At 38.5% G+C, this 17537-nt stretch overlaps 1 protein-coding gene and 1 non-coding gene across 2 annotated transcripts; one reads left to right on the forward strand and one right to left on the reverse strand.

Annotated features, from left to right (window-relative positions):
* The first annotated feature begins 4528 nt into the window (after positions 1 to 4528).
* On the forward strand, positions 4529 to 4635 carry LOC120070462. Its single transcript, XR_005479957.1, has one exon. It is a non-coding gene; the product is annotated as a small nucleolar RNA R71 (small nucleolar RNA).
* Positions 4636 to 8259: 3624 nt separating this feature from the next.
* On the reverse strand, positions 8260 to 8777 carry LOC120080176. The gene is made up of 2 exons (XM_039034752.1): positions 8627 to 8777; positions 8260 to 8537 (listed from the first exon to the last, which is right to left on the reverse strand). Exons 1-2 carry the CDS (start codon positions 8775 to 8777, stop codon positions 8260 to 8262), a joined length of 429 nt encoding a protein of 142 aa, XP_038890680.1.
* Between the last annotated feature and the right edge of the window lie 8760 nt (positions 8778 to 17537).

Raw genomic sequence — 17537 nt, forward strand, 5'->3', positions numbered from 1 at the left:
CCAACGCGACTTTAGTTTTCCAGGAAAGAGACGCAGCCTAGAGTTGAACAGTAATACCCTTTGACATGTCTTGAGGTTTTTCTCGCAAAGACGCTTATCATGCCATCACTTGGTGCGTTCTTTGTAAAATTTGGAATTTTCATATGCTTGTAATCTCCACTCGTCCAGCTCTAGTAGTTGAAGTTTTCTCTCTTCTCCTGCAGCCTTAAGATCAAAGTTAAGTTTCTTAACTGCCCATATCGCCTTATATTCCAGTTCCAACAGTAGATGACAAGCCTTTCTAAACACTAACACATATGGTGACATGCCTATGGGTGTCTTATAAGCAATTCGATATGCCCACAAGGCATCATCCAATTTCATGTCCTAATCCTTCCGCGATAGGTTCACCACCTTCTCTAAGATTAACTTGATTTCTCTATTAGAAAACTCTACTTGTCCTTTTGTTTGGGGGTGATATGCGGTGGCAATCTTATGGTGGACATTATATTTGATCAACAGTTTACTAACAATGCGATTCACAAAGTGGGTCTCTTCGTCAATTATTATGGCATGTGGGGTGCCAAAACGAGTAAAGATGTTTTTCTTCAAGAACTTAGAGACTATTGCCGCATCGTTTGCAATGCATGAATCAACTTCAATCCATTTGAAACATTGTCGACAGCCAGAAGAATGTATTTATGACCATTTGATGATGGAAATGGTCCCATGAAATCTATTCCCAGACGTCGAATAGCTCCATCTCCAAAATGATGTTAATTGGCATCACATTTCTTTCTGAAATGCTTCTAGTGTGTTGGCACTTATCGCATTTCATGGAGTATTCTCGTGCATCTTTAAACAAAGTGGGCCAATAATACCCATATTGAAAAAGTTTCGTTGTCGTGCGCTGTCTGCCGAAATGCTCTCCATAGGGTGATTCATGACATTGAAACAATATGCGATGGAAAGCAGTTTCAAGAACACAGAGTCTCAATATCTGGTCTTGTCCTCTTTTGTAAAGATTTGGATCGTTCCAGTGGTAAAATTTGCATTCATGTATGAGCCTTTTCTTTTGATGGGATGTGTAGTTTTCAGGGAATTATTTGTAGACCAAGAAGTTGATAATATCTACATACCAGGGCAGTTCTTCAATCTTAAGCAGCTGTTCATAGGAAATGAGGCGTTTACCACTTATTAGATGTGATCCACTTCTGAATTCTCTAATCGCGATAAATGGTCAGTGGCCTGGTTCTCTGTTCCCTTTCGGTCGATTATTTCAATATCAAATTCTTGAAGTAAGAGAACCCATCGGATTAGTTTAGGCTTCACATCTTCTTTTGTCATCAGATATCTTATCGCAGAGTGGTCTGTGTGGATAATCACTTTTGACCCCAACAAATAAGGTCTGAATTTTCCAATAGCAAAAATTACTACTCAAAGTTCCTTCTCGATAGTGGTATAATTTGTCTGCATGGAATTTAGCGTTCTGCTAGCATATGCGATGGGGTGTAACATTTTCTTTACCTTTTGTGCCAAGACTTCCCCCATCGCATATCTGCTGGCATCGCACATCAGTTCGAATGGCTTCGTCCAATCTGGTGCGATCAGAATTGGTGCTGAAGTCAAAGCGTCTTTTAGTGTTTTGAATGCCGTGAGGCAGTGTGAATCGAAATCAAAGGGTCTATCAGCTTCCAACAACGCATTCAATGGTCGAGCGATTTTGGAAAAGTCCTTCACAAACCTTCTGTAAAACCCCGCGAGTCCTAGGAAACTCTTCATAGCTTTCACATTCGCTGGAGGTGGAAGTTTTTCTATAGCTTTAATCTTTACTTTGTCCACCTTTAACCCAATTCTTAAGACCTTGTGCCCAAGCACAATTTCTTCCTTGACCATAAAATGACACTTTTTCCAATTCAACACCAGATTAGTTTCCTCACATCTTCTCAGTATTCTCTCCAGGTTTTGCAGACAGATTTCACATGTTTGTCCATAGATTGAGAAGTCATCCATAAAGATTTCAACCGAGTCTTCAAGTTACTCGGAGAAGATCGCCATCATACACCTTGGAAACGTACTGGGTGCATTGCATAATCCAAAAGGCATGCGACGAAAGGCTAATGTTCCAGATGGACATGTGAACGTGGTCTTTTCTTGATCCTCTAGTGCGATCATAATTTAGTTATAGCCTGCGTATCCATCAAGGAAGCAAAAATAATCATTCCCCGCTAATTTGTCGCGCATTTGATCAATGAAAGGTAAGGGGAATTGATCTTTCTTTGTCGCCGCATTGAGTTTCCTGTAGTCCATGCAAATCCACCACCCGTGACAGTCCTCATGGGGATTAATTCATTGTTTGCGTTAGGAACCACTGTCATCCCACCCTTTTTGGCAACACATTGCACGGGGCTGACCCACGTACTATCTGCGATAGGGTAGATAATGCCGACATCTAACAATTTGATGATTTATTTTTTGACAACCTCTTTCATCGTAGGGTTTAGTCTGTGTTGAGGCTCTATTGAGCCCTTCTGATTTTCTTCAAGCTAGATTCGATGAATGCAATACATTGGGCTGATACCTTTGATGTTTGCAAGCATCCATCCGATTGCTCTAATATATTTTTTTAAAACATTGATCAGTGCAGTTTCTTTTTCTTCCGGTAACGCAGAAGATATGATGACTGGTAAGGTTCCATTCTGGCCGAGAAATACGTACTTCAAGTGAGTTGGTAGAGTTTTTAGTTCTAGTGTAGGTGGTTGTTCTAAAGAGGGCTTCTGTGCTTTTCTTTCTTCATCCAAATTTAGCATTTCATCATTCTACAACATCTCTGTTATCGCATGACAAATCTTAATGGATGCTATCATATCCTCTCTTTCTTCATTCTCTTATTCGGACTCCCAATTTTCAACGCAAGTTTGTTCATCATCGGAATCTGATAAACCTTCCTCATCTGGGAACTTCATTTCCTTGATAATATTGAACCTGAGCTTCTTTCTGTTGATGCTCATTATGATTTCTCCCTTGTGCACATTTATTTGAGCATGACCAGTAGACAAGAATGGTAGTCCCAATATGATTGGAACATCTTTATTCGCCTCATAATCTAAGATAATGAAGTCTGTATGTAGAATGAATCTGTCTATTATTACTAAGACATCCTTTAATTTCCCTTCAAAATGCACCAAGGATCTATCGGTGAGTTGAAGAGTCACGTTATGGGCGTTAGCTGTCCCACATTCAATCTTTTGAAAATTGAAAGGGGCATTAAGTTTATGCTTACCCCAAGATCGCTTAATGCTTGACCAATATAAATTCCTCCTATTGAGCAGGGTATTGTAAAACTACCTAGATCGCACATCTTTGGTGGAATTATAGTGTTGTATTCTCGTGTCAATGCCACCGTGGCAAATCTTCCCGTGCTTCTCTTCTTCTAGACAATGTCCTTCAAAAATTTCACATACACCAACATCTGCTCTATCGCTTCTATGAATGAAATATTGATGTGTAATTGTTTCAAAATTTCCAAGAAGCGCTGATACTAGCCTTCATCATTATGTTTCTTTGTCAGTGTTTGAGGAAATGGAGTAGCTATACTTTAATGTTTCATGGTCTGAAGGCTTAGAGGTGGTCGCATCTTCTGGCTCCCTAGTCTTGACTCCTTTGATTTAGTCTGCGATAGGGGCTTTTTTGATTCAATCACAGGTTGCTCCTTTGACTCTGTCTTGCATGGCTCCTTTATGACTTCTATCGCCGCCTTTCCACTCCTTAGGGTGACTTCTTGGAAATGTTCTTTCCTGGTATTTCTTGGATTGTGTGGAAGCTCGGTTAAGCTAGGCAATGTCCCTTGGGGTTTGTTCTTTAGCTCTCCCGCAATTTGTCCCATTTGAATTTCCAAATTGTGGATTGATGTAGCTTGGTTTTGAAGGACTGTTTCATTCTTTTCGATGTATTGCTTCAACAGGTTTTCCAGGGATGATGAGGATGGTGGTTGAGAACTGATAGCTTGCTGTTGTCCATTAGATCTATGGAAAAACCCTGACGGTCCCTCTCTCTGAGCCACAAGCTAATTGCCTTGTTGTTAGTTGTTCTTCCAAGAAAAATTAGGGTGATTTTGCCACCCCGGGTTGTAAGTGTTTGAAAAAGGATTGTTTTTGACAAAGGAAACTGATTGAGGATTTCGTGGGCATTCCTCAAAAGAATGCAATTCTTCACATAAGACACAATTAGTGCTTATTTGCTCTATCACATTGACTTGCCCATTTCGAGCTCTTGAATTGTTTATTGCGATGCCTTGAAATAAGTTTATCATCGCATCATCTGATTTTGTAACGATGCGATGGCATCATTACTTGAATCACCTTCTCTGAGATTCGTTCTTTGATCGCTTTCTTGCCAATCTTTATGGTTTTTTAAGATGCGATCCAAAATATTCTTTGCTTCATCATATGTTTTGTCCAGAAGACCTCTTGCTGCTGCCACATTGGCAGCTGTCTGCGATGTAGAGTTGAGTCCATGATAGAAAATCTCCATTTGGAGGCAATCTGGTAATCCATTGTGTGGGCAGTCGCATACTAGTCTCTTGAATCTCGCCCATGCATCATTGAACGATTCATATTCTTCTTGTTCAAAATTGGTGATCAATTTCCTCCTTCTGGCATTTTATGTAGGAGGGAAATACTTCTTCATAAATCTCTCCACAACTTGGTTCCATGATGTTATCTCTCCTGTTTCGAGAGAGTATGTCCATTTTCTCACTTTATCGCATAGTGAAAATGGAAATAACGTGAGTCGAACCTCTTCTTGGGAAATTTTAGGGAACACAAAAGTGTTGCAAATTTCAATGAAGCTTCGTAGATGGCCGTGCGGATCTTCATCTCGAACCTTGATCCATCTAATGCTGGTCTCATGATTCCTGGGGAGAAATCATACAAATTTGGTGGCACATAGTTCCGGATGGGTCTATTGCGATCATTTGCCAGTAGGATGGGATTTTCCATCATTTTGTTTTCATTTGCTACTCGTTCTTCAGTTTGTTAATCCATTCTACGAACTCTTCTTTGCCGTTTACTTCTATTTTTTTGCCTTTTACGAAAAATTCTTTCAATCTTTAGGTCGTACTTGAGCTCAAGAGTATTTCCTTCGCTCATACAATGCTTGCTACTTCCTTCACAGGTGGAATGGAAATACTCTAAAGGTTGAAAGCTGCAAAGATCAAAGAGAATTGATGTTAGCGTAATCTATACCGTAATCCACGGTAACGGCGCCAAAAACTTGATGTGTTGATTTATCATGCAATGAAAAGATGTGTGGATATGATGATCATGCAAGTTTTCCTAACAAAGCCCAAGTATAAGACTTCTTAGGGTCCTAGTAAGTCCAGGGTCGAACGCAGGGATTACTAAATAGATATGCGATGGACTCTCTAATCCTATTGCGATGGTAAGTAAGAAGTAGATGGTGATTTAACTTTGATTTTATAATACGATGAAATTAAATGCACAGTGATGAAAGGGTGGTGTTGTAACAAATATGCGATGAAAGGGTTGAGAAGAGGTTTTGCTAGCATTGTTTAAGATATTGTACAAGTCATGCGATCATGCTATACACAAATATTAAGCACTACATGTCTTAATTCATAAGACCACACTTCCTATTTCTAGGATGCATGCGATATGTATGGAATGTAGCAGATAGAACTTATTTCTAAGTCTCTACTCTTGCTTATGCGATCTAATTCGACTCTCTCAAGCCTAGATTCTGTCTTTAGACTACTCTCTCAAGTACTCCAAATGATGAATGAAGCATACATAAGACAAGGTGATCGCATAAAGTGCATAGCTTAAGTCGTGCTAGCTAAGTACTTCTCAACACATTTACAAATTTAGTTACTCATGCATGGTGTGAAGAGACTGAACATAAATTGAAATGAAGTTTTCATTTTTGTAAATAAAGTGTTTGAGTACAAAACAATAAATGGTGTAAGAAGGATCAAGCCAGGTAAGCAATGTCTTGCTTCCTCTGGCTTTTTTACGCTACTCTTATCACTTCAATTCTTTCCCACGTCGTTAACTCTTGTTCTCGCAAGGGTTTGGTGTCTCTCCTCCGTGATGTTTTTGGCAGCCTCTCGACCTCTCCAAAAATTAATTTCTTTTCAAGAATTCCCTTCCCTTGGCTTCGCCTCGCTTTCTCGTTTGGAAGTCCTGCTAGTTTGGTAGCATTGGGTATTTATAGACTTCCAGAAAAAACAGTTCTCGTCACTAATGATTGGGTGGATGGGCAACATTAATTTCCATACCCTGTTGTGCTGTTTGATAGTCACCGAAAGTTCAATGTATTTGTAATAGTATGGTCTTCAATGACTGTCAATTGAATTTCTGATCTGACCGGTATCGGCTTTACATCCCATCATGTTTTATTATATTAGGCCACTGCCTTTATGTAAGTTCATAACGCGATCAACTTTGAGGTACCCTTGGATCGCAACTCAAAACGTGCTATCACATTGCTCCTGCACTGAATAACTCAATTTAACTACTTTTATGCGATGAGCGTTAGCGATCACAATTTTCTTTTAGTTTGGTGTATTCAATCGTAATATTGCCTATTCACCATCGCTTTCTGCCATTGTTTTAATAATTTGAGCTTTAATAACTAGTATTTCTACCAATTATCAAGGAATATAAAGCAAAGTTGTATTGCTGACTCCATCATGAAAGCAGAGTATGTAGCTGCATATGAAGCAGCGAAAGAAGCGGTATGACTTAGGAAATTCTTAACTAATTTGGAAGTAGTTTCAAATATGCATTTTCATATCACTCTCTATTGTGATAACAATAGAGCAGTTGCAAATTCGAAATAACTAAGAAGGCATAAGCACGGAAAGCACATCGAGCGAAAGTACCATCTCATCAAGGAGATTGTATCAAGAAGACGTGATGGTCACCTAAATTGCCTCAGAAGGCAATCGTGCTGATCTGTTCATGAAGGCCCTCACGGCTAAAGTGTTCGAGGGTCACCTAGTCGGACTAGGACTGAGAGATTCATAAATCTAGGATAAGTGGGTGAATTCATGGGTATCTGATGCCCTAGTTTATTGTATTTATACTCAACATTGTATATATGTGAACCTATTGGAGTTTTAGTCCAAGTGGGAGTTTGTTGGATTATATGTCCTAAAACTCGCATTTTGTAAACGTTAAACATATTCTATTTTGCAATAAAGATGTTATTGAGATATATTTAGCAAAGTTGTTATTGAATATGTAAATTGCACTTGTAAAAGTCTAAATCCAATAAACTAAAGAACTCCTGACTATAGCATGAATACTTGAGCTTTATGTAGAGACATAAAAGTGGATCAAATTTGAGTATATAGCCAAAATGGTCTATAAGTATAGGGATAGGGTGTAACACTCTGATTTATTTTGTAATTAAACTTTATTTTTTTGTACTATTTAGATAAATTGAGTTATGAGACTCAAGTATTTGGCTAAGTTAAATTCAATTTAAGTATTTTAATTTTGTTGGAATTTAATTTGGCTTGCAATCAGAGATTAGATTAGATTATTTTTTGAAGATAATTCAATTTGATTTCTAGAGGGAAGATTTAAAATATGTTGGAAAATATGGGAGTTATTAAATTTGAATTTTATTTAGGAAGAGATTTTATTTGGTTTTGATTTTTTATTTGATGAAATTTAAGGAGATATTTTGGATTTAATAAAAGAAATTGGAAGTTGGAATTGAAAAGGGAAAAAGAAAGTCCCTTTTCAATTCCAACTTCCAATTTCTTTTGTTAAATCCAAAATTCTTTTATTAAATCTAAAATATCTCCTTAAATTTCATCCAAATAAAAAATCAAAACCAAATAAAACTAAATAAAATCTCTTCCCAAATAAAATACAAATTTAATAACTTCCATCTTTTCTAACATATTTTACATCTTCCCTCCAGAAATCAAATTGGATTATTTTAATAAAATAATCTAATCTCCAATTGCATGCCAAATTAAATCCCAAAAAATTCTAAATAAATTAAATTGAATTTAACTTAGTCAAATACTTGAGTCTCAAAACTCAATTTATCCAAATAGTCTAAAATAAATTAATGTTTAATTATAAAATAAATCGGGGTGTTACACTCTACTCCTGTTAAGAAACTTTCATCCTCGAATGTTCTAATCCTGAAAAAACTCGGGATATTGCGACCTCATGTCATCCTCTTGCTCCCACGTTGCTTCCTTGAACTGATGATTCCGCCAAAGAACCTTCACCAATGCTATCTCTTGCGCAAAACTTTCACTTTCTTGGCCAAGATTTGAATAGGCTTCTCTTCACAGCTCAGGTTCTCATTCAAATTCAAAGGCTTATAATCCACAATATGAGATGAGTCTGCTATGGACATTCTCAACATGGAAACATGAAAAAGATTGTGAACTGCAGAAAGAGACGGTGGCAAGGCCAGTTGATAAGCTACAAGACCGATCCATTCTAGGATCTCAAATGGCTCGATGAATCGAGGGCTCAATTTACCCTTTCTGCCAAATCTCAACACCCCTTTCATAGGTGCCACTTTCAGAAATACTTTATCACCTACCTCAAACTCTAGGTCTTTACGCCTAACATCAATGTACTATTTTTCCTACTTTGAGCTGTTAACATTCGGGCTCTAATCTTCTGTATCGCCTCATTGGTGGTTTGCACCAATTCCAGACCCAACAATCTCCATTGACCAACCTCGTTCCAAAACACTGGAGACCTGTAACTCTTCCCATACAAGGCCTCAAATGACGCCATGCCAATAGTAGCCTGGTAGCTGTTATTATAAATGAACTCCATCAAGTGCAAATGGGAAACCCAACTCCCTGTAAATTCCAGGAGCACACACACGTAACATATCCTCCAAGGTTTGGTTCAAATGCTCAGTCTGACCATTAGTCTATGGGTGAAAGCTGTACTGAAATCCAAGTGAGTACCCAATGCTATTTGGAGGCTCTTCCAAAATATGGATGTAAAACGAGGGTCCCTATCAGACACGATGGACACCAATACCCTATGCAATCTCACCACCTCTTTCATATACAATTGTGCCCACTTATTGATTGAATATGTGGGTTTTCCTAGGATAAAATGTGCTTGCTTGTGAGTCTGTCCACTATAACCCAAATCGCCATATAGCTTTTAGCCGTCCTTGGCAAGCCCACGATGAAATCCATGGACACATTCTCTCATTTCCACTCTGGTACACCCAGAGACTGCAATAAGCCCATTGGCTTCTATCTCAGGGCTTTAACCTACTGGCACATAAACACTTGCTGACAAACTTAGCAATTCCCCTTTTCATATTGTTCCACCAATAACATCATTTCAGGTCTTAATACATCTTGGTGCTGCTAGGATGCATAAAAAATAGAGAGCTATGGGCCTCTGGCAATATTTCATTCCTAATATTGTCGTCTGCAGGTACACATAATCTTGGAGCACTGAAAACTCACTGTCCCACCCTAGCTCCAACTGACGAAATCTCTCAGCAAGGTATGAATCATTCTATTGCACATCAATAATCCTTTGTCTCAACGTCGGCTGTACCGTCAACTGTGGCAACTTTGCGGTGACTTCCCCCACAGCTACTACAATTTTAGCCTGTTCAATATCATTACGCAGAGGTATCTGTCCAGTAATCAAAGCTACTGAATAAGCTATCTTCCTACTGAGAGCATTTGCTACTATGTTCGCCTTACTCGGATGATACAGTATCTTATAATCATAGTCTTTCACCAACTTCAACCATCTGAATTGTCTCATGTTTAGCTTCTTCTGAGTGAAGAAGTACTTTAGGCTCTTATGGTCTCTAAAGATTTGTATTTTCTCCCCATACAAATAGTGTTTCCAAATCTTTAAGGCAAAAACAACAACTTCCAATTCCAAGTCATGAGTTCAATAGCTCCGTTCATGGTTCTTCAGCTGGCGAGAGGCCTAAGCAACCACCTTACTATGTTTCATAAGCACACACCCTAACCCCTTTTTCGAGCCATCACTATAAATTACAAAGCTACTGATCCATCTGGCATTATAAGAACTGGAGCAATAACAAGTTTCTACTTAAGGTTCAGAAAACTCTCCTCACACACTCTACTCCAAACAAAGGGGGCTCCCTTTTTAGTCAACTGGGTCAAACGTGTAACTATTTGAGAGAAATCTTTAACAAACCGTCAGTAATAGCCTGCTAACCCCAGAAAACTACGCACCTCACTAACTATAGTAGGCCGAAACCAGTTAGTAACCACTTCAATCTTTGCTGGATCTACTGAAACTCCATCTCCGAACACCACATGGCCTAGAAAAGTAATTTGCTTCAACAAAAAGTCACATTTGGAAAACTTAGCGTACATCTTGTTTGACCTTAGGTTATCCAAGACTTTATGTAGGTGCTTCTCATGCTCTGCCTTCGTCTTAGAATAAACAAGGAATTCATCAATAAAGACTATGACAAAAGTGTAGGAATGCATCAACAATAGCGGAAGCACAAGGATCATCTAAGTACTCAAATTCACTAATTTTGGCAAAATATGAAGCATGATTTTGCAGAAAAAATGAGTTTCAAGACATACCTCTTGTAGAACTTCTTTAAAGCTTCTTCACCAGCTACTATCTTCTCCAAATCTTATTGTAGACCACCTCAAGACCTTCCCCACTATTCTCTTGGTGCTCTAGATTGAGTTGTGGGACTCAAAACAAGCTTAAATCAAGGGATGAAGGAGAAAAGCTCACTGCAGCAACCTTGTTGAAGAACCTTTCTTCAAATCGATTTTTCTCTAAAATTCTCTATGGATTACATGCCCGACTTTCACTCCAAACTCTTCATTATATTGTAGGTCAACATGCAAAGAGAAGAGTTGCATGAGTTGCAGCTCATACTTGGAAAAGACAAGGCAAAGATATTGCCATTTGAGTGAGCTACTTGGTGATGGATAATGGAAAAACCTCTTTTTCCATTTAAGTGTTTTGTTTTCCAATTTTCGAATTTTATCTAAAAATCAAAATTTGATTTTATAAAATTTCTTTTGATTTTAAATATGAAAATTTAATTAATTTCATAAATTAATTATTAAATAAAACTTAATTAATTTAATATCAAATATTAAATTAATTTTAACACATATCCATCTTTATATATTTAAATATATAAATTCTGTTATTCCATTTAATTCTAAAATTAAACATATAATCATATCTCATATAATTACTAAATCCCTTAATTCTAATTTGAACGTCTCAAATTAACTTATCACGTTATTCTAGAGCTACTCCGTTACGAGCTAGTAGAGGGACCTCGCGGATCTACAGATCATGGGCTCCAACAATCCGACATTAATTGGCTAAACTCATTAGACCAAATTAATCTCCATTCGTTAACTAATGGGTCACTCCACCAAAGTCTTCACTGTAGATATTATGTCCACATGATTTAACCATAATCAACAAGTTGACCCTTCACAGGTTGTTCATAATAATGGCTGGATCAAATATCTGTTTTACCCCCGAGATTACGTCTTATTCCTCAAGTCCCTACTGATCCTCTAATGAACAACTGGTTTGTGATCCAATCACTAAACCAAACTATCTCAACCTAGTGAGAGGGTGGGGCCCCTTGTTCAAGACTTGGATTCAATACTTAAGTGAACAACCTTTTTCCTATCCCTTAATCGGGTAGGTGTGAACTCCGTCTTGCACCCTATGTCCCCTGTTATCTATCCGATCTTACCCCTGAAATAGGAGTTTTATTGATCCGGTGCTATTGAGCTAACCCTCAACTATGTAAATCTAAGGGCAATCCCGAATAAACAGGAGTTCATAGTTAGCTCAGGATTAAGATCTAGTTACCTAGGTCATCTAGGTGAAATAGTCAGTCTTAAACAGTAAACAACATTATAAAATAAGAGTGACTTATTTCTTGGTCCTGATCTTATGCAAACTCATTGCATAGGACGCCCCCACTCCTCATGGCATAACATGTACGAATTAGGATCACATCATATGTAGCACTTTACAACTCTTTGTAATAACTACAGAGTAGGCCACATCCAATGGTGTTACTAGAATAAGGTATCCAACCTCATTCATATACCATAGACCATTTTGACAATTTACTCGAACCCAATCCACTCTTATGTCTCCACATAAAGTTCAAGTACTCATACAATAGTCATGGGTCTTAGTTTATTGGATTTAGGCTTTCATACAATTTATGAGATCAATAAAAAGTACATTGATAATAGAAAATGTTTATGATTTTACAAACTGCGAGTTTTTAGGGTATAAAACCCAACAAAAAGTGTCTAGGAACTCCTTAAACACCATGTTCATCAGATCCATGAATATAGTAGGAGCATTTTTCATCCCAAATGACATCACGGTAAACTCGTAGTGCCCATACCTAGAATGAAAAGCAGTCTTGGGAATATCACTATCTTTAATGCTCAACTGATGATAGCCCGAACGTAAATCAATCTTGGAAAACACCGTGGCACCTTGCAAATGATCAAATGAATCGTCGATTCTCGGGAAGAGATATTTGTTCTTGATGGTCACTTTATTTAATTCTCGGTAATCTATACATAACTGTAAGGAGCCATCTTTCTTCTTTATAAACAAAACTGGTGCATCCCATGGGGACACATTAGGTCGTATGAACCATTTATCAAGTAATTTTGCAACTGGACCTTAAGTTCTTTCAATTCGGCCGAAGCCATTCTATACGGAGCTTTAGATATAGGAATGGTGCTTGTCTCCAACTTGATCACAAAATCAATCTCATTGGGTGGAGGAAAACCTGACACTTCCTCTGGAAACACATCATGGTATTCTCTCACAACGGGTTTTGAAGTTAAGGCAACCTCAGTTTCTTTAGTGTAAAATATGCTAGACAAGATACTTCAAGTACCTTGGTTAAGCAACCTCTTGGCCTTCACAACTGAAATTACCTTGGGCAAGACCACAGTTCTGACCCCTTTGAACTTAAAACTAGCTTCCATAGAAGGATTAAAAATCACCTCCTTACGAGAACAGTCTATGCTGGCATGGTTGGTTGCTAACCAATCCATGTTCAAAATCACATCAAAGTTACACATGTCTAACACTATTAAAGCTACGTCAAGGGTACGGTTCACTATTTCTAACTGCCATACTTTTATCTTTTTGTTTGCTATCCATAATGTCCCAAGATAGGGAGCGTACTTGTCACTATTGTCTCCGACTGCTCAACCTCTCGACGGTTGGTGGCATAGACCCGATTGTGCTGTTGTTGTTGTCTGTTCGGAATGTGTGGGCATTTTGTGACTGATTCTGACCACCCTCAATAGGAACACCAGGGCATCTATCTACCATATGCTCCACCTACTTGCACTTAAAGCATACTCTTGTGCTGACTGGACAATGCCCCACATGGGACTTCCCGCACGATCTACATACGAACCTATCTTTCCAAGATCCTCCCATCTTAGGATTTTGCTGCTGATACTGCCGTAAAGGTCTAAACTGTTGGGGTTGATGCCCTAAAGTCTCGTGTTCTGTAGTTTGTAAACAGTTTGTACGAACGCTTGTGATGTATAATATATGATATTTACTCCACTTCTTGATTTTGCTCATCTGAATGTTTTATTTTCTTTACCACAAATCAATAAACTAAAATCCCTTGTTGTCTTTATGTAACTTAAGCATGTATATGGTGACATACAAATGGATCATGTCTTAATTGATAACCAAAATGGTCTAAAATATATGAATATAGGAGGTAAACCTTATCCTGATAATGCCACGGATGCAGCCCGCTTTGTGGAATAGTTACAAGTGTTATGACTTATCACAGATGGTCTAATCCTGATCATTCGTGTAGAGGACATACAGTGGGGGCGTCCTATACAAAGAGTTTGTATAAGACTTGACCAAGAAGTATTAATGTCTTGTTATATAACACCTTTTATGACAGAGACTTCACTTCACTAGGATGACCATAGGTAACATGACCTTAATCCTGAGTGAGTTGGGAACTCCTTCCATTGAGGGCGATCCTTTGATTTACATGGGTGCGAGTGGCCAGTATGCCGACTCATACCTACCATTTTGAGGATTCGTCTGATTTGGGAGCTGGGAACTCAGGTACACAAGATGGAATTCACTTCTTCCTTGAAGCAGAGGTAAGTAGATAGATAGTTCCCTTAAGGGCTGATTCCAAGGCTTGAACGATGTGGCCTTTTTATGGCCCGAGAGGTGTTCACACATAGTTGAACTATGTTGTATTGTTCATTAGAGGGATCAGTGGTACTTAAGGAGTGAGATGTAACTACATGGGTAAAACGATAAATTGGCCCAACTGTACTTACGAGCATCTGTGAAGAGTTATCGTACTCATGATTGGTTATATCCGATGGACATAGAAATATATCTGTGGTAAGAAGAGTTCAGTTGTCGCTCTTTAGTGGAATGCTTGGCAGTTAATGGGTGGTGGATTTCGTGGCTAAAGAGTTTAGTTAGCTATTCACATACCATTGGAGCTTAGAGCCATAGCTCCAAAAGGTCCTCTTGTTAGCTTGGATATAAGTTAAGAATCAGTTTTTGGGTCAGTTTGAAACATTCAAGTTGACAAGAGGGAGTTCAATTATATATGGTTAATTATATATGATATGATTGACTAAATGTATGAAATACATTAGTTTGGAGGAAATTGGATATAAATATGATTTATATCAAGTAGAGGAGAAAACACTATAGTTGATATATGATATCAAACTATAGGTTAAGAATACAATATGATTATATTCATTATTTTATTAATTGGGTAGTTATGAGATAATTGGCTGAAGTTTTCTCCGAATGCGTGTGAAAGTGGGAAGTTGAATTCAGTTCTAGTAACTGAAGAATAAAATGAAAATTGTTTTCATTTTGAAAAAGACACGCTAAATCGCTCACGGTGTTAAAGTCTTGTATCGCTTAGTGTTGAGAGCCTATACGATAGCGCCCGCCTAGTAAATGATCGCTCACCTGTGTTTCCTAAACGATCGCCCGCAATTACTTAAACTATCACTTACCTTTACTAGATGATCGCTTAGTGCCTGAGCATAACTAAACTACCGCTTACCTTTTGATAGACGATCACTTAGAAATTACTACACGATCATGTACCTCAACCTAGACGATCAAGCACCCAACTATACGATAGTCTTCCCTTTCTCCCACTTGCTTGTTCATAGTACACGATTGCTTTTCCTCTTCCCCTCTACCAATTCCATCAAATTCCACCCTTTGGATTCTCACTCTAAGAATACTGAGGGCTTCAAATGGTGGTGGCGTTCCTATTGCCTTGTTCATGTGCTGTTATTCGTGTAGATGACCGTGGTGCTGCTAGGCGATTATTTGCTGGACGAGAAGGAACGAGAGAAGTTCGTTCACGGTTGGACCGAGTTCTTGTAAAGAAAGTCTTCAACTGGTACATTCTCTCGGTCTTTTATTTTTATCTTTTAAACCATGCCAGTAATTAGTGTTTTAATGCATATTTGTATGTTAGAATGTATGTGTGGAAATTCTGTCACAATGAAATTGGAAAGATTCGCTTCCGCTCATAGGTACTCTTGTATAAGAGTTCCTTCACAAACATTCCTGAGGCTCATCGTGAGGGCTTAAGGGCCTTCTGTTCCACTTTCCTTTTCTGTCCCGATAAAGGTTCTGACCCTTGAGCACGTGGGCATTCTCTCTCCTCCAGGGAGTCCATCTCTACTGCTAAACGGAGTGCCTCTGCATGCGTAGTTGGCTTGAAGGTCTGCAGAAACCACGTATCTCACTTTTTAGACCCTGTACAAACCTTTCAGCCCTCTTAGCTTCCATGGTAACCAAATCCGGAGCAAAATGAGATAACTCGTCAAACTCCTAATCATACTCTTTGACCGATATCCAACCCTGCTTCAGATCCAAGAACTCCTTCTCTTTAACATTCCTCAGAATGACAAAGAATTACTTTAGATAAAACCGTTCTTTGAACTGCTCCCAAGTTATTGTTCCAGCTTCAACAACGATCATCCTTTCAGCGGACTGCCACCAGATGGTAGCATTATCTGTAAGCAAGAAAACTGCACATTGTACCAAGGTCTTCCAGACACTTCATGTATCAAATGATTTGCTCTAAATGGTACCATTCGCACCCGCTTACATTCTGCGCTGGTAGGGTCCTTTAGTGACCCATTAAATGTGCGAGGATTATACTTTTGGAAATCCCTCAGATGCTTAGTCTCCATGGATAGATCCTACAAGTTCTGCTGTATGGCAGGGTCTTGAGGAGTAGGAACCTCCTGAGGTTATTCTCATCGAACTAACGCCTCCTCCACTATCTTCTTAAACCTTTCCTCTAGCTGAGCCGACATTGCAGCAAGGTCAGCCTAGGTGACGAGTGCATCAAGAGGTGGGTGTATCAATATCTGTTCCTAATTATCTACGATGTTATCAACACAAGAGAGGGGAGGGGGAAGGGGGAGTCTCGTCTGCCCCTCCTACCTCCCGTCCTTCCTCCCCGACCACCCCTTCGTGCACTTCGTCGTGGTGAAATTTTCTACCATTCATAGTCAACCTCAATTAACTTCTCAGTCAAAATAAATAGTCTAGAACCAACCTCAGGGAAAGCATGCAATGACAAGAATATACAAGTTCTAGAATACCTTAACTAGAAATATACCTGGCGAGGATGATAAATCCATGGTTAGCCATAAGGAACATAAAGCCAAGACTTACATTGTAAGTCAGTCTATAGAACCTAAAACTTAGGCTCTGATAGCAACTGTAACGATTCAACCTTTCGAGTACTCAGACAAGGGCAGTTACGACAACTGTAATGACCCGACCTTTCACTCAAAATTTTGATCGTCATAAATTCAGTGAAAACATGAATGACTATTTCAAATCGAAATATTAATTTGATAAATAAATCAAATAAGAAACACATTTAATTGGGATAAAAAATGTTTAATAATAATAATAATATTTCAAATTGAAACAGTAAAACATGTCATCTGTCTACAACCTCGAGTAAAAAAACATGTAAATAAATTAAAAAAAACATGTTCGAAAGCGCTTTCTAATGTCCCCATATGGCACTATCATGGGTCCCGACTGTTCCTTGCCAGTCCATTCCTGTAATTGCTTGAAAGAAAAACATAAAAGGAAGAAAGGATGAGTATAACAATACCCAGTAAGTGACCCACTATTGAGCCCTCTAGGTTACCTATTAGTTAGTTTATCTAGGCATCAGTGTACACCCAACATATTAGTCGTAGTGATCCCGAAGGAACATGCATCAGTCATAGGGTGTAACCCGAAGGTCCTCTAATTAGTCATAGACATGAACCCGAAAGAACATAAATCAGTAAAAAAAACATGAACCCGAAGGAACATGAATTAGTCATAGACATGAACCCAAAGGAACATTAATCAGTCATAAACATGAACTCGAAGGAACATGAATCAGTCATAATGTGCACATATACAGTCATGCGCGTAACCTACCTAGATAAG

Source organism: Benincasa hispida, chromosome 1 (genome assembly GCF_009727055.1).
Source record: "Benincasa hispida cultivar B227 chromosome 1, ASM972705v1, whole genome shotgun sequence".
Classification (NCBI taxonomy): Eukaryota; Viridiplantae; Streptophyta; class Magnoliopsida; order Cucurbitales; family Cucurbitaceae; genus Benincasa; species Benincasa hispida.

Coding starts and splice junctions, on each gene's coding strand:
- LOC120080176 (XM_039034752.1), bottom strand. CDS start 8,777: ATGGCGTCATTTGAGGCCTTGTATGGGAAGAGTTACAGGTCTCCAGTG. Junction 8,538..8,626: donor CCGAATGTTAACAGCTCAAA/GTAGGAAAAATA, acceptor CACCTATGAAAG/GGGTGTTGAGATTTGGCAGA.